General features: G+C 40.0%; 1 protein-coding gene across 5 annotated transcripts in view; it reads left to right on the top strand.

Annotated features, from left to right (window-relative positions):
• The window catches only part of TBC1D22A (TBC1 domain family member 22A), a 5448426-nt gene that overhangs the window by 1705271 nt on the left and 3724315 nt on the right, over window positions 1-18840 (top strand). For all 5 annotated transcript variants that reach the window (XM_044088378.1, XM_044088376.1, XM_044088377.1 and 2 more), the window contains exon 6: window positions 4721-4849. In XM_044088378.1, the coding sequence (XP_043944313.1) occupies window positions 4721-4849 (129 nt within the window). The remainder of the gene's footprint in view (window positions 1-4720; window positions 4850-18840) is intronic.

Genomic DNA, 18840 nt, shown 5'->3' with positions numbered 1-18840 from the left:
AAAGTTGACCACCTTTTACCTGAGTGCTTGGTAGCCAGGTGGTAAAATTTCAGAGTTACTAGTTTGAGGTTTTAACCAGGTTTCTGTTACTGCTACAATGTCAGGTTCATTTATATTTAGCCAGGCATGAAAGTTTGTTATTTTGTTATTAATATCTGGGTATTAATGGTAATAAATGTAAGGTATTTATTATTGTGCCTATTTGTGGGGGTAGTGGGAGAGAGAATGTTAGTTGGTGTTGGCCCAGGGTTAGGATGGACATAGAGCAAGACAAGAGGAGGAGTAGAGGAGTTGAAACCTAGAAATGGAAGTAAAGGAGATGTAATTTACATTTGAAAGTGGGAGATTTTTTGTAGAGTGTATGGTGTTTAGTTTAAAGTAATGAAATGGATTTGGATGAAGGAGGGAGGGGATATCAAAAAAGATAGTGGAGGATGAGTAGTGTGGTATTAGAATAAGAAGATGCACATATACAAATGGAATGGTAAGAATGAAATGTAAATGGGGGGAGATAGTGTGTGAGAGAAAGATGGGGAGTAGTGTAGGATAGATATTGGAAGATAGGGTAGTGGCTATCAGTGGAGGAGCTTGGGATAGGGAGGAGGAAAAGGCCTTACCAGTAGAGATAGTAGACAGATCTGGGGGCTGGCAATGCAGCAGAAGATCAAGAGTACAGGGGACAGAGATGTAGTATGAAAGAGAGACTATAGTGGATTAAGAGAGTAAAGTAAGAAATAGGGCTTACAGATTAAAGGGAAGAAGATAAAGAAGAAATAGGAGTATAAGGCAGTAATTAGATTAATAGATCTAGTGGCCAGGTGCTGGGATGCAACTAAGGTCCACAGAGGGGGCTAAAATAACTAAAGAACAGTAGGTTTAGCAGATGGTGCACATACTCCCTTGGTTTTCTTCAAGGGAGGCTTGTTTCTAGTCCAAGAGATGTAGGTCTGGAAGTCCACACAGGTGTATCCAAATAGGGAGAGCAGGGGCTAAAGTTCCTTGGTTTCTTCAAGAGGGCTTTTTTTCTAGTCCAAATAGGGAGAGAGCAGCACAGTTTGTTGAGTTGAAGTCCACACAGGTGTATCCAAATAGGGAGGCTTGTTTCTAGTCAAAAAATGGGGAGAGCAGCACAGTGTTTTGAGTTGCTTGGCGGACTGGATAAGCTGGGAAGGCTTGAGATGTAGGTCTGGAAGTCCACAGGTGTATCCAAATAGGCTAAAGTTCCTTGGTTTCTTAGGCTTGTTTCTAGTCCAAATAGGGGAAAGGGAAAGTGCTTGTGTAGGTCTGAAGTCCACACAGGTGTATCCAAATAGGGGAGAGAGCAGGGGCTAGTTCCTTTGGCTTTTTCTCAAGGAGGCTTGTTTATAGGGAGAGCAGCACAGTTTGTTGAGTTGAAGTGGTGTATCCAAATAGGGCCAAAAGTTTTAAAAATGGCCCCAGAGGATTTGGGAAGTATAAGAAACCTCTGGGAGGGATAACAGGTTAATAGGTAGGGACGAGAAGAGATGAGACTTGGGCATGCTGGAAGTAAGTGAGTGGGGAGAGACAGAAGTATAGAGAAGAAAAGAAGCTATGAAGTGAAGATAGGTAGAGGAGGGGGTCTCTGATTATAGGTAGAGTAATTTAGTGAGTAAAGAGCAGAGCAAGATGTAGGAATGTGGAAGATCACAGACAGATAAGGGGTGTAGTGGGAGAGAGAGAGAAGAGCAATGCAGCAAGGTAGGAATGTGGAAGATCAGCTAAGCAGACAGATAAGGGGTGTAGAGGGAGAGAGAGCAATGCAGCAAGGTAGGAGAGTAGGACAGCAGAGGTCCAGGAAGGCATGAATGCCACTTTGATCTAGCAGGGGCCAAACTATCTGCATACTTCGTCTTCAGAAAATGGTCTCAAACTGAATGCTAAAAATTGCAAGTATGGTACTGTTCACCAAGCACGCCATTCCCAATTCCTATCATATAAACTATATTTTATGTACATCTTAGTTTGCATTTTGTATATATCTTTTTTTCCATTGTACTCTGACTAGATCTTTTAATGTTACTGTATCTTTACTCAGTCTTACTATGTTCTGAATTTTGCTATATTCTCATTTTGTATATAGTGTTGTTCACTGAAAGACCACAATGTATTATTTGCTCTTGGAGTTCTGGTCATGGCTGGAAAGGCTCAACAGACCAGTCCACCTATCCAGTGAATAAATGGTAAATAAGTAAATAAATAAATAAAATAATACTCCTGTACAGAATGACACTGTTATTAAAAGACTTTGGCACATCCATAAGTTGTTATTCGACTACTGTCTCCCCAACATAGTTAGGAAGTCTTTCTGTCTGGACCAACCAAAATCCAAGGGAATTTCCTGTAGATCTGAAGATGTTGTTATTGTAATATTTCCTTCCCTTATTAGATTTATTATTGAATACAAGCCCCTTTTGCTATGTAGCAAACAAAGCACATTACCCAAAGGCCACAGAGATTTCTAGCTATGAAAATAAAGTCTTAAAGCCGTCATCTACCCTGATAGATTAGTTGAACCATCCTTGTATTCTGTGGCCTACTGGCTCCCATGCCTATCCTTCCACTCCATAAAGTTGGATCTATTTTACCTTAGCAGGACCAATGACATCTAAAACACCTTTTTGAAAGATCTTAATGTACACCGGTAAATTAACAAAACTCACTGCAGAGAGGGAGCTTCATAACCAAACATTCCCTACGTAAGGAGCAGACATCCTTTACATATCAAGCATATCAATACTGTAGCTACTATCCCTCATCAGAGCAATCTTAGATAACTAGATGGTAACCACAAATTTGCACCCAGGCATGCCTTTATGGCCTTCTTAGATAAAAAAGGTGAGGAGTGTTACTGGTGTGTGTTTTAAAAGTACTTAAAGTGTATTGGTCTTGTTCAAAAGAAAAATGTAAGTAAAACGCACATACTTTATAAAGTTAAAAATAGATTGTTTTTGCATTTTATTTTTTTGATAAGGATGGCCATTATTAAAACTAGTGCATAGACTACTGTATCTCCATGCTAAATGTGTGATCAGCAATTTCTTTCTTAAGATTGCCAGTGAAGCAGTGAATTCTGCTACTGAGCCGTTGCTTGTTACTGTGTGTGTGTGTGTGTGTGTGTGTCTGTGTGTGTGTGATGGTGGTGGGGGGGGGTTAGAAGTCAGACTGATGCCTTCCCATTCCACATTGTCATTCCAATTCATTTTTTGTAGGAGACTGTAGGTTAATTATTTAATTGATATAATGATTGTGCTAACAAAATATTTATACCTGAAATGTTCTGAAGGTGGGGAAAGCAATTAGATTCCTGCTGATTTTAAAATAAAAAAAAATGTGTATAGCATTACCTCGCCTCGGCACCCATTGCTATGGCACTTCTTTGTAGTGATATAACTCATCATGGATTACTAGGGAATGCATTCTGAAAATCAAAACAAAAAAGTGCAAATGTTGATGACTGCAGTCTGCATGATGATTTTGCAGTAGTCCTGACACTTTCTCAGCTTGCTTAGTTGAAACAAACATTTGCCTGAGGTATCTTACAACTTTAGAACTAAAATAAGAGTCAGAAAATCTGCCAGCTGTCTCTTTAGAAGAAAGTACTGTAGCAGTGACTCTGGGTTGCTGAATTTACTTTTAAGAAGACACTCAGCAGTTAAAATTATTATTTGAATAAGTTACACTAAGTGCTATAATGACTTGAAAAATTATTATTTTCTGTTACTTTCATTAAGTTAGACATTAACGGTGAGTGGGACTGCTCATGAAATAGCTACTGAACTCTGAAAACGTGTTGTATAGTTTATGGTCCACTGAAAAAGAACAGGGTATCATCTTTATACTCACTAGTAGATATAAGCAAAGGTTACAATTTGGTCATTTATAAAATTATTTTACTGAGTCCTAATGCAGAATCCTGCAAGACCTGTATATTCAGCATTTGTGAAGAAAGTGATCTTGTCTGTGTGAGAAAAAAAAATAAAAAAAAACGGAAATAAGGAAGTTGTTCACTCAGGTGGTGGCCTTTCAGCTGTTGAGTTCATTGACTCACTGTTGACTTAGATCATGTAAAGCAGCTTTAGAAAATTTACAAGTAAAAGGGTTTGTTACAATTTCATAACTAAGCGGTAAGCAGAGAGACTATGAAGTAAAGGCTAAAACAAGGGAGCTTATTTTATTTTGTAGTACAAGCCTGGAAAATTAAGAAAAATGGTCTTGCTTGAAAGAAGTGCATACTTCTGGCTGGAAGGCATAGAATTCTTTCATACATGTGGAGGCTAATGAGGTTTGATTATAATTACTTGAAAAATCAGTCACCATTGTTTTTACCTATAAGCTATTTAAATCTTGAGATCTGTGTTATTTTTGTCCTTATTTCAGGAAATAAAGAAGAGTCCCTTTATTTGGTGCTGCATTTGATGGAACAGCTCAAACAGAAATAAAAGCATCAGATCCAAACTATAATCATTGCTTTTATTTTAGGATTGTGTGTGCCTTCACAATTTTTGTAGCATTTAAATTGTTAAACCAAAGAAAAAATCTAAACCATATGAAAGCACATGAATTATAGTTAAACCCATTTTTTATCTGTTAATATCTTCTGATTGCTAATGCTATACTGGCAATGGAGTTTCTGCATTTTTTTTAAATAAAAGCATGAAATTCAGTTTTATTAATTTTAATTTTGTAACTTTGTCTGTAGGGGTATCTGCCAGCAAATGTAGACAGAAGAGAAAGCACATTGCAGCGTAAACGGCAAGAATATTTTGGTTTTATTGAGCAATACTACAACTCCAGAAACGATGAAGACCATAAGGAAACATACAGACAGGTATGTTGATTAAACATGTTAACTAGATATTTGCGTGTGCTTTCAGTTTAGATAGCTTAATGTGCAGACAAATATAGGTAGAGAAACAAAAGTGCTGTTATTGGCACTGACAGGCAAATATGCTTCAGTGTCTAGAAAATAAATCTGTAATACGTTTACATTGTGTATCTTGCCAGTACAAAAATGGTTCTGAATGAGTCATAAAAAATAAATTAATGTTCTTCTGTTGTAGGCTGACTAGCTTTCTATTTGCAAGAGATTAGGTGGGGTAATTCACTTATTTAAAGTACATTTTACTCAGGTGCCAGCTTTTAAAAATGAGATTTGGAAAATTTTGTAGCTAAGCATTTTACATAAAGATTTAGATTCTAGTCCTCTGTCCTGGTAAGATTTACTATTGTTTTTCTAAGTAGTAGCCTTCATGTCACATTCTATCATAGTTAGAATATTACTGCACTGTGAAGTGCAGTGAATTAGTCCATTACCAAGCTGTTCATCTCCAATAAATGTATTTTGTCATTTCATAGTTATATTTATTTGCTGCATGTCAGTTACACAAATTGTATCCTGTCTCTTGCCAGAGATTTCTACAGTATGTAACTGGAACTACAGAGATTATCCTGTGATCTTCCATATTTTAAGTAGCAGCTTCCCGTTCATTCTTAAACCCCATTTTGTTCTGCAGTGATAATCAGCACAGTATCCTGGGTGGCCACAGTGGTGCAGTGGTTAGCATTGCCACCTCACAGCAAGAGGTTCTCTAGTTCGATTCTCAGCTGGGGTGCCTTCTGTGTGGAGTCTGCATGGTCCTCCCTGTAGTCGCGTGGGTTTCCTCCGGGTGCTCCGGTTTCCTCCCACATCCCAAAGACATGCTGTAGGTGGATTGGCTACTCTAAATTGGCCGTAGGTGTGAGTGTGTGCGTGTGTGTGCCTTCTGTGGAAGGTTGGGCGCCGGGCTGGCAACTCGGCACCATAAAACTCCACTGCCAATCATGAGCGGACAGGTGATCCGCTGTGGTGACCCCTAACCGGGAAAAGCCGAAAGTAGAATCAGCACAGTATCCTATTTTACACATTTTAATACTTAAATGAAAATGTGCAGTTCTGCATTTATTGCAGCTATTTACTGAAAAGTATGCAATGTTGCATCTCCTTAATTTGTTGCAGGGGTCTTTTCTTTTTTTCTTCGTTGTTAAGCTAGATCATTCCACCAGCAACACACATCCATATCAGTGCTGACTCGACTGGTAAAGTAACTTATTCAGAGTCACACGATTTGCAAGTGGAGAGTGAAAGAGTCAAGTATTCGATTGCAGGATGAAGCTAATTTGCAGATCATAGCCTTAAACTTGGCTCTCTAGCAGGCTGTTGACTCGTTTATTATCACCTCATACAGCTGTGATCATGAATTGAGTGAAAATTAGCTAATAAACACAACATTTGAAAAAAAAAAACACAAAGAAGCATTTTTGCAGCAAGCAAGTCCACCCTAGACCCCACAATACTTATATGTACACCATCTCTGAGGTTACACTATCAAGAGGACAGAAGAAATTCCCATTACACTGGCTATTCGACTTTCTGGGGAATAGCTGGACACTCACATACTAGTGATCATACATATGTCAATCACTAGCATTTTGCTGACAAGTTTTGTTCCTCTTAATCTTACATACTAAAGTACCAATTTGTACTGATGCTACTTGCAGTTTAAGTGCCACCTGAGGTTTCTTAAAAATTATTTTCTGATAGTTATAACTAGGATATGAATGAGCAAGGTGGAAGCTATTAAAGTGATACCATTTCCTGCCGTGGGACATTGTCTAAATTTGAGTATCATGGAGCTAATTGGACAATGGTGAATTCTGTAATAGACAAGATAACGGGTCATTTTAGAAGTTCGCCTGTGAGACAAGTAAGGAATATTTTGTAATGGCTTTGTTGGTGGGTTGTTAAGTCGTACAGCTTCGTAAATTTTACAGATATGTCGTGTATTTGTAATAGTTAAATATGTACACATCCCTCTAGTTAGCTAGATGCACATTTTCTTGAGTCTGAATTGGTAGGAACCTACTACTCCTTGAATCTGCAAAAACCTTTCTTCACAGATATTGGAACAATACTGTAGGGTGCCAGAGTGGGTGGTAGAGGGGTATTACTTCGAAAGGGCATGGAACAGATGGTGCAAATGTGAGAATGATGATAGGAAAAGGGGAGATAGAATGCTGAATGCAATTAAAGGGCAGACTAGATAACTAGGCTTACTGTTTGTCATGCTGTCAAGCAAATGTAACACTTGATGAATTTACACTGATTCCATTATTATACATTTTGGATATGTTTGTTGTATATGCGAGTCCCATACTACATTTTATAACACTTTTAACAGGTAGCCCATATATAACAACACAATATATATACCATATTATTTCTATTGCTGTGTTGCAATTTCAAAATTAATTGCATGCAGATATGTTAAAATAATGAATTCCAGCATCCATGGCATTTGTAATCATTTTTCAGGCACTGATATGTTTGATGTATTAGTTGGGAGCACTTTGTTATATATGGAAAATATCTGCTCTTGCTTGTGTGACTCAGGAACATGGTCCATTCTTGATAAGTGTAGTTCCAGCATGTTAATATTTTGATATTTTGCTTAACTCATGAAAGTAATATTTCATCTACTCAGAGTCTCTTTGGACATAGTCTGCTATAGTATGTAGGGAGACACAGAGCAACCCCTTTTGCATTTCTGTTTACCAGCTATCATTAACCTGTGAGGGACAGAGTGACTTTGTGAGAATTGTACATGTACAGGCGTATACCTGACTTTCATGTAGTTGCTACCATGACTGCGCTTTATGTACTTCAGTTAAAGGCTGCATTCACATCATACTCAATCGCTTTGTTCAACCCACTCTAGTCACACTACTATAGTGTACACCCACCTCAGAATATGAACCTCGCACGCTGTTCTAAGCATCATATGTTGCAGTAGGTAGGAGCATTTCTTATTTCTCTTGAAGAATGACAGCTTAGTGAGGAAGCTCTTGACTCTACTTTTAAACATATTTTGAATATATTCCTCAGTAAGTTTTAAATAATCTGTAGTGAATCTGCAGGATGAGAGAGCAGGGGGAAGAAACGGAAAATATGACGAAATAAGTATTCAACAAAGTGATCAGGAGTGGTGATGAGGGCAACAGCAAAATTAAGAGCTGAAGTTTGACATTATTGAAGTGGAGGTATAAGACAGAGCAGATAAGTTCCCTGACTAAGAAACAAAACATTAGCCTTGGGCATTGACAGAGTGACTAAAAACACACACTCTAATCAGGAGATTCTAATGAGGAGAGTAGCCCTCTGGCTATGTCAGAACTTAAATTTATGCCGATATATTCCACCAGGTGCTCCGGTTTCTTCCCACATTCCAAAGACATGCAGTAGGTATATTGGACACTCTAAATTGACCATAGATGTGTGTGTGTGTGCATGCGAGTGTCTGGTATGGAAGAAGAACCGTGGCAGGGCTAGCCACCTGGTGGCGTGAATCCTCGGCTCTGGATGATTGTCACTATCGAAATGATACCCCGGCCTCATGCAAAAGTGGGAAAAAGGGTTATGGATGGATATTCTATTCAAAGATTTTTACCAGTAAGAAATTGTGACCACTGTACAACTTTCTGAGGAGCATAGGCAAAATGTATGAAAAATGTTCAAAGGACAAATAAGGAAACAGAACCAGAAATTTAAAGCGCTTTGGTGCTGGACCAAAAACACGACCACAATGTTTTTGAGCTTTATGTTTTTGGTTCTTTGGAGTGGAGCTTTAAGTTTTTGGTTCTTTATTTTGGAAAGCAGTTGCCAAAATGTCGTTAGTTCCTGACGACAGTAATGAGATAGGGCATACAAAGGTATCTTTTGTAGTATGATCATGTACCATGCCTTGCAGTAGCTTAATAAATAACACAAAGAGAGAGAGAGATTGTAATATTAATTTCAGGAGTTCTTTATTCCAGTTTAATTCTATGGCAGTTCTGTGTAGCACATGACTTGCGCATCATTCTAGCTGGCTCAGTAGTGTTAAAGTCATATACCCATATAAAACCCCTCCCTTTTTTAAACTGCAAAATGTGCTTAAAGGGTAGCATACAATGTCACAGTGGTCAGCCAGCATTAACCTTAGCACTTTACATTGGAAACTTTATGGGCTAGTTACATCAAAATGAAAATTTTTTTTAACATGTTCAAGACCAACCTAAGGATTCAATAAACTCCCTGTAGGCTTAGCGCTAAGCCTACATGGAATTAACATGTTTGTGAGGTGAGCAGAGCACTAATTACATATTAATTTTGTGCACTGTGTTTAAACGTAAATAAGAGCGGTGTCGTGGCTGTCAACAGTGTTGCTGACCAGGAAAACGTGTAAAGCAACACAGACTGCAGCAAACATGTAAACCTCTTTACCTATGGGTAAACTAGGTCAGCATGTTGTATGAATATAGTTCCAACACATTATATGAATGAGCATAGAGTGCAGACTATTGAAACCTGACCTGTGTCAGGCATACTGAACAAAAGTTGTGTAAATGATCAGTAACAGTGCATAGACTGCCATTAAAAATAAACAGTTGGGAAATGTGTGTGTTGAATAGGGACACACAGATGGATTGTAGGAATGTACATTGAGAGAGGACAGGTGAAACATGTTAACATATGGTAGATGAGTGTATGTCAATGAAGACAGTTGTAGCAGGAATCCTAATCACATATTGACATGATACAGTACGAACTGTACAGTGAATGTATATTATGTGACTGTCATACAAGGTGACATAACAACGGAGAAGATTTCTTTGGGATGTAAGCATTTTGACATGAACATTGGAGAAGACATACATAAGGGATGTTCTACACAATAGGGGTTAGGTGCATATTGTGAAGCTGTATAAAATGAGTTGCGTGAATATGACTGTAATGTCAGCAGAGGTCTCAACCAAGTGGGGCACACAGTTACAGATTCATGGATGAGAGTAAACAGAAACACGCACAATCATGGACAATATTAGAATAGTACCAGCAGTAACCCCATGTCTCTGGATTCCACTTCTAACCATCAAAATTTCAAAACTTCGAAGTTCTGATCATCGAGACCAGAACATCGAATTTTAAAACATCAAAGGCTACAAGTGTAACCAAAAAAACCCCAGAAAAATAAATTTTAACAATTGTATACAGGGGGGCTGTGCCCCCCACACCCCCCCTACTTTAATGTTGCTACTCCGAGACCGCATTACAGTGGGATAAAGGGAAATCTCCCGTTTAGCGCTATATGCAGAAGCGCTAAACTGGAGATTTTCCATACCCTATTTGTAGTGCCATCACATTGATGGCACATAGAGTTACACAGTATGCAGGGCACCTTGGTGCCCTGCAAAAACACAAACATTCTCCCACCTACACTTCCCTTTTTCTTCCCCTTCAAACCTTCGATGTTTTAAAACTCGATGTTTTGGTCTCAATGATCAGAACTTCGATGTTTTGAAATTTCGATGGTTTGAAGGGGAACCTATCTCTGACATAACATATGTGATTGTGAGTGATCATGGATGCTTCTGCATGAACACACTTGTACAAATATGAGTAGTAAGCACTCTATGAGGGGGGAATCAAGTGCACCCTCCTGACACTGCAACATCTGTTGGAGGTGTTAGGAAGGACATTGCTATGTCTGTATGTGAGATTATGATCTTATGAACAGGTCTGACTGCACAAACAAAAAAGGTGGAGGCGTAGCCATAATCTACTCTAACCTACTTTCCATAATTCCTTTCCCAAATCCTATTCCTCAATTCGCTAATGCAGAACTAGTAGCTTGTTTACTAAAAATGAATAGTCATAAAAGCCTATGTATCATCGCCCTATACATCCCACCTGGAAACAACACTCCAATCCTTGAAGAAATTCTCGCATGGGCCTCAGCCAATATTAACTTTGAGACATATATACTAGGTGATATAAACATAAATTAGGACAACATCAATAATTCCACACCTACCCTATGTATCAGTCTTTTCAACTTTACCCAGATAATTCATTCTACAACCAGACCCAATAAAGCAAACTCCCCAGGTTCCATCCTTGACTGGATCCTAGTCTCCAACCCAAATAAAATTACCAACTGCAGCACCATTCGTGACTCCATCAGCAACCACCTCCCTGCCGTTGCCCATCGCTCAACCCCCTCCCCCTACATCAACACCACTACGTAACCTCAGTAATTTTGACCGCAACACATTCTCAAATTTCCTTAAACAAATGAATTGGAACATTCTAAAAACCCTCCCACTTGACAACGCTGTCAAATATTTTAATTCTACTTTCCTAAATGCTCTAAATTCTCTTGCGCCAACAAGAATAAAAAACAAAACTGCCCTATGACTAACCAAGCAACTTATGCACCAAAGGGACAAATTCTGGATACTGTACCAAAAAAAAAAAAAACTCCCCGAAAACCTACTTCAGTACACACAGCTCCCAATATCAACCTCACCCTCACATACTCCGTCATCCAAGACCTCCCTTCATTGCACTGACCCCAATTCTCCCTTCATATTCAACCTTAAACCCATCTCCACCAACTACATAAAAAGACTTCTCTCCAAAATAAAACCCTGCTGCAATGCCCCTGACAACATCTCCTTTTCTCCATACCCCAACTGGTGTACCTCAGGGATCCATTCTTGGTTCAATGCTGTTTAATATCTTTATCAATACCTTTCACTCTGCCATTCCCACTGCCAAAGTCAGATGTCTCAACTTTAGTTTGCTTCGCCATGAGCCTTCCTGATCTTTTAACTAAGACCCAGACCGCCTTCTCTACCACTGAGGATTGGATGTTCCAAAATCACCTTTCCCTAAATGCAAACAAATCCAAAATATTAATATTCCCACCCTCAAAGTCCTTCCCTTTTGATAAAACTTCCTTCCAAGTCCAAAGCCAAAACAACACTCCTATTGAAGTCATTCCCTATGCTAAATTACTCGGTGTAACTATAGATGAGCACCTAAAAGTTGATAACCATATACAGCAAAACATAAAAAAAAAACACCAAAAACTTGGTATGCTATACAGAAACTGTCACTTCCTCTCATCTCCTACCAGACATACTCTCGTCTCTACTTATGTCCTTCCCTCCCTAATGTCTGGTGCTCCCCTTCTAACTAACCTGTCTACCTCCATCTCTTCCAAATTAGAAAACTGCTATAACAAAATTTCTAAATTTGCCACCAACGCCAAAAACTCCTCACATCACTGTATTGCCCTCCACTCTCTAAATTGGCTAGAACTTCCTAATTACCTGGACTACCTCCAGCTAAGTACAGTTCATAGATTAATCTTTAACCCCACCAAATGCTGCACCCTCACAAACATCCTACCCCCCCTACATCCCAAGTAGAACTCTCAGATCTGAACACCAAAATCTAATTAGTGTCCACAAACCTAACCGTCCTCCAGGTCAACTTCTCCTGTCATTTTCACTAGCCAAGAAATGGAACTCTGTCCCTTCCTCCCTAAGACAATGCAGAACGTGGATATCTTTAAAACACAGCTTCATACCTACCTCTCTTCTAAATGGAAATGTACTTGCATTCTTCCAATCTAGCTCTCTTACCTCACTTGTTCAGCTGGGTCATTTTAAGCTTGTTCAGTCTTATAACTGTTCTCAATCACCACAACTACAATTGTTTTTCTCATGTGAATATTGTAGATATTTTTCTTATGTGAATATTGTAATAGTTTTCTGTGTCTTAGATATGTATATGAGTTAAGACAGGCACTTGGAGGCAGTGAAGAGTTACCGAATAGCTGGGTAACTACAGCAGAGCTAGTAAGGGAGACTGCTAGAAAGGTGCTTGGTGTGACATCTAGACAGAGTAAGGAGGACAAGGAGACCTGGTGGTGGAATCAGGAAGTACAGGAGAGTATACAGAGGAAGAGGCTGGCGAAGAAGTGGGATTGTCAAAGAGATGAAGAAAGTAGACATGAGTATAAGGAGATGAGGAGCATGGCAAACAGAGAGGTGGTGAAGGCTAAGGATAAGGCATATGGAGAGTTATATGAGAGATTGGACACTAAAGAGGGAGAAAAGGACCTGTACCGATTGGCTAGACAGAGGGACAGAGCTGGGAAAGATGTGCAGCAGGTAAGGGTGATAAAGCATAGTGAGGGAAACGTACTCACAAGTGAGGAGAGTGTGTTGAGTAGATGGAAAGTGTACTTTGAAGGGCTGCTAAATGAAGAGAATGAGAGAGAGAGAAGGTTGGATGATGTGGGGATAGTGAATCAGGAAGTGAAACAGATTACCAAGGAGGAAGTAAGGACAGCTATGAAGAGGATGAAAAATGGAAAGGCTGTTGGCCCAGATGACATACCAGTGGAATCATTCTTAGGAGAAATGGTAGTGGAATTTTTAGCCAGATTGTTTAATGAAATTTTGGAAAGTCAGAGGATGCCTGAGGAGTGGAGAAAAAGTGTTTTGGTACCTATCTTTAAGAATAAGGGTGAAGTGCAGAGCTGCAGTAACTACAGAGGGATAAAATTGATCAGTCACAGCTTGAAGTTATGGGAAAGAGTAGTGGAAGCTAGGTTAAGAAGGGAAGTGATGATTAGTGATCAGCAGTATGGTTTCATGCCAGGAAAGAGCACCACAGATGCAATGTTTGCTCTGAGAGTGTTTTTGGAGAAATACACAGAAGGTCAGAAGGAGTTGCATTGTGTCTTTGTGGACTGAGAGAAAGCATATGAAAGGGTGCCTAGAGAGGAATTGTGGTATTGTATGAGGAAGTCAGGAGTGGCAGAGAAGTATGTAAGAGTGGTACAGGATATGTACTAGGGTAGTGTGACATTGGTGAGGACTGCAGTGGGAGTGACAGGTACGTTTAAGGTGGAGGTGGGATTACATCAAGGATCAGCTCTGAGCCTTTTCTTATTTGCAGTGGTGATGGACAGGTTGACAGATGAGATCAGGCAGGAGGTCCCGTGGACTGTGATGTTTGCAGATGACATTGTGATATGTAGTGAGAGTAGGGACCAGGTTGAGGAGACCCTGGAGAGGTGGAGATGTGCTTTAGAGAGGAGAGGAATGAAGGTCAGCAGGGCTAAAGCAGAATATATGTGTGTAAATGAGAGGGAGGGTAGAGGAATGGTGAGGCTGCAGGGAGTAGAGTTGGTAAAGGTGGATGAGTTTAAGTACTTGGGATCAACAGTTCAGAGTAACGGTGAGTGTGGAAGAGAGTACAGGCAGGGTGGAATGGGTGGAGAAGAGTGTCAGGAGTGATTTGTGACAGACGGGTACCAGTAAGAGTGAAAGGGAAGGTCCACAAGAGGGTAGTGAGACCAGCTATGTTATATGGGTTGGAGACGGTGGCATTGACAAAAAGGCAGGAGTCAGAGCTGGATGTGGCAGAGTTAAAGATGTTAAGATTTGCACTGGGTGTGACTAGGATGGACAGGATTAGGAATCAGTATATTAGAAGGTCAGCTCAGGTTGGACAGTTTGGAGACAAAGCAAGGGAGGCGAGATTGTGTTGGTTTGGACATGTACTGAGGAGGGATGCTGGGTATATTGGGAAAAGGATGCTAAGGATGGAGCTGCCAGGTAAGAGGCAAAGAGTAAGGCCTAACATAAGATTTATGGATGTGGTGAGAGAGGATATGCAAGCGGTTGGTGTGAAAGAGCATGATGCAGAGGACAGGAAGAAATGGAAACAGATGATCCGCTATGGCGACCCCTAACGGGAACAGCCAAAAGAAGAAGATGAGATATGTATTTGTATATGGCATTTTGTTATTTCATTATTGTGTCTTGACTTGTATTTTGTATTATGGAGCTTTTCTCCCCAGGCCTCCACTGAAAACAGGCTCCCTGAGCCCAGTGGACTTCCCCGGTCATCAAAATGGAAATAAATAAATATATATATATATATATATATATATATATATATATATATATATATATATATATATAAATGATCAATCCAGGCTTGCTGACAGGTGTGCATGGCATATATATGGCACAATCCACACTGTCATAAATGTAACCCATGCCATCAATGTTGTAAATCAGCTATGTATGTACTGAATGCATCACCGGAACAGGTATCACACATGCATCTGGTAAAACATCTTGTTGGGTGTTCCACACCATCAGACAGTAATATTTATGCAACAAAAAGAATACTTGGGTATGGCCAATAAGATAGTGGGAGCTCACTGACAAAGTAGTACTCTTGAGTTACGCATCCATGGAAGATGCGTTGGGAGGTACATGAAAAAGGGTGCATTGTATTCTGTTATTGGTGTGATGTAGGCTGTGAACTGTGGCAATATAATGGCCTTTTGATATGGATGTCTTGCACATACTCAAGAGTTGTGTTGCATACAAGGGAGTTGTCACCAGTGTGGGCACATACTGGTGGGTGTTCGTATAGCCATCTACCTCAGTAAACAGGTCACATACCACTTGGTCTGCTCATAGGGGTCTGCTGTCTACATTATCATTGGGTTGTGCTCTGCTCTCAAAATGGGAAGGCATGATGATGAAACAGGGGAAGCTCATGAAACAAGGAGAGACTGGAATTTTAGATGCAGACCTTTAAGGAGAATAACAATAATTATATGGCATATTATATTCATAAAGTAATAGAAAGTATTCTAAAAACTAAGCCAACATGGGAATGGAGAAAGGAGATTCTGCCGATAGGGATGACTGCAGTAAGGGATACAGACAATAGGCAAGAGGGTGATGGAATTTATTGGAGAAAACTGGCAAAAGAGCCAAAATATTGGAAGCAAATAACTAGAGAGGGAAAGGTAATAGAATGGGAAGGCTCCAAGAATTTATTTGGACTGCAAGTTAGAGATTGCCTTTCCTATCAAGGATTGATATCAGAAAACAGGCAAAGAGAAAGAAGGAGGTCCTAAATGAAAAACCAGCACTGGTATAGTTTTTAGCACAGTCTAGAACAGAAGCTGTCATTAAAAACAGTAATAATTAGTAGAGATATAAAATATTGTATGATAACTATAAGAATCAATCAGAGGAGAGGAGAAGAGGTTAAAAAGAATTAGGAAGAGAAATTGGATAAGGAATTGACGGAGACAATGAGGGGATATATGTATGTCTCCCAAATATGCAATGAAGTCTAGAAGGTTTACGGTCTTTGCTACCCTAAGTAGACTCCAAAGAATCTTTCCTCAGATAGACAGTAAATGTTGGTTAAGTGGGAAGATATTTTCTGGGAGTGAAATGAGGTGGCAGACTTTAAAGATTCCTTGCAGACTGCTTATCAGAGATACTGGGTGAGCAAATTGGTATAAATAAGGAAATTAATTTTTTGAGCAATGATACAGAATCAGAATTGCCTAGACACAGTAAGACCTTGCTGAGCCTAATTATGGTGGCTGCCAAAAAAGCAGTTAGTAGAAAATGGAAACCAAAGTAAGTCTAAGCCAGCTTTACTAGAAGTAGCAAATATAGTTAGAGATAAAAACAACTGGAATTGGGATCTTTAGAAAAGGGTAGGAGCAAATTCTGTAGGAAATATGGGAATTGCGGGAACAATATATGCAGGGGAGGAATGAGGTTTAAAAGAAGGCAGGATTTGAATGAGCTATGTAATGTCTGACTGACGATTGGATATATTAGAAGTGATGCATAATATTTGCAACTACAGTTGTGTCAGTGTGGTTTGTAATGTATAATGTTTGGAGCTAGAAAACAAAAACAGCATTTGCCACCTTCTGTTCCTCAGTAGAGGATAGAGCCAGTAAGTCAGGGTATCTGGTAATGTAGTCCATGACTATGAGGCTATACTTCTAAGAGTCACCACATCAACAATAGCTCCCCTTTGAAACAATTCCTGAACAATGGGCAAAGACATTAAAGCATAGCTTTGTTTCCTGCCTTGCTACCCTCTTAGCACTACTGACATTTTCTGTAGTAACCCATGCACATCCTTTGTGATACCTGCCCAGTAGAAGTTCTGCTTAAGCCTTCTTTTTGTATGTTTTATGCCCATATAGCCTGAAAAGGCAATATCTTGAGCTATGGCTAGAAGTACTTGTTGGTAGATCTTTGATACTACCAGCTGTTGTATGACTTCTTCCTCTAGTCCTCCATCGGGAGTCTATTCTGTATGTAGTAACCTTTTGTCCTAATTATGTAGACTCCCTGTGTAGTTGAAGATTGGAAGACTTCCTGGCTACTGCCCTGAAGTCCTGTAAAGGAGGGTCAAAGAGCTTCTCCTTTCTCAACTCTTTGTCTGTGACCCTCCCTAGCTTCCCCTCCAAACAAAGTCTGATGTCTTCTAAAAATGGTGTCCTAGGTTCAGGCTTGGTACTAACACCTAACTCTCCACCTGAAGTAACACCTTCTAAGGGAGGCCAAGTAGCTTTCAGCAGGTATGGATCAGATTCAGGCTCATTGCTATTAACTAGCCCTCTCCTCCTGAAATGACAATATTAGCAGCCTCATTTAAAGCGGGTGGACACTGTCTTTTTCTCCTTACTGCTTCCTTCCCTGCATGCTTGTCTCTGTGCCTGCCGGTGTGTAACCACATGTACATAAGTTACTGTTTTATCAAAATCTTTACCTTTTGAAATGTCCGCTAAGATACCATCAGTCACTGTTACCTGCATGTTTCCTGAACCTCCTTCACAGTCCATTATAAACTCTGGATAGTGGTACCTGAAAAGGTTTTCTTCCAAATGCCCTATCTGGAGTGGTCTGACCAAACAAATATTGTTCTCTTTTTACTACTGCAGGCCTGGCAGTTATTATAGCCAGTACTATATCCCTCTTGACAGCTGTCTTTTTCTCCCTTCCACAGTAGGGTGCAGACTGTTTTGGTAGTTTGATGCAGCAGTTGTTTTCCAGACAGCCCACGTCTTTTGTGGTGCTAGCCCTCTTTACTGCCTCTTAGAAAGTTTGTAAACACCACGCCTCAGTAAATAGGGTACCATGCATGTCTCCCTTTGGTACACTGAAAACATTTAACCCCAAGTCCTGGGACCACCAGATTTGGTGGTTTCCTCTGTTGCCTGAGGAAGTTGCTGTGATGGCCATCTAGATTGCCATGCCCTCAGGCAGAGGTCTAAGCAATTGTCCCCTCTTCAAAATGTTTGCTACATTTTCAGATGTAGTGACTTGACAAACACTCATCTAGCTAGGAGAGTAAGTAAATATTTTGCAGTATAACCATTCACACTGTAATATGCCTATTTTATTTCCAGATCGTCGGATCCAACTTTTGAGCTCCTCCCTTTATTCATAATACCCCACTAACCTAACACACCTCAGATCTCATTTACTGCCATATTGCTTCATATGTAGATCTTTTCTCTTTTGAGCTATCAGGTGTTTTCCCCTAAAAATAGTGAGTTTTCTTTTCTCTATTTACTTCTCAGTTTTAGTTAACCTTTGAATTTTATCACCTGTCCTCCCTTTCTGGAGTTTCTAAGTTTCTAACCATCTACTTCTTTCTTCTGCCTAATCTGTGGTATTTCCTTGAGGATCATTGTTGGTATTTTTGCCTTTCATTCCTCTTCCCTTTCTATCATTAGCGGACCGGAGTTCCGCTGTGGTGACCCCTAACCGGGAAAAGCCAAAAGAGAGACACACACACACACACACACACACACACACACACACACACACACACACACACACACACACAGAGACACACACACAGACACACACACAGACACACACACACACAGACACACACACACACACAGACACACACACAGAGACAGAGACAGACACACACCGAGACACACACACACACACACACACAGACACACACACACACACACACACACACAGACACACAGACACAGACACACAGACACACACACAGACACAGACACACAGACACACACACAGACACACACACAGACACACACACAGACAGACACACACACA

Source organism: Protopterus annectens, chromosome 11.part0, assembly GCF_019279795.1.
Source record: "Protopterus annectens isolate FY-2018-M chromosome 11.part0, PAN1.0, whole genome shotgun sequence".
Classification (NCBI taxonomy): domain Eukaryota; kingdom Metazoa; phylum Chordata; order Ceratodontiformes; family Protopteridae; genus Protopterus; species Protopterus annectens.
This window is presented reverse-complemented; position numbering and strand designations above follow the sequence as displayed.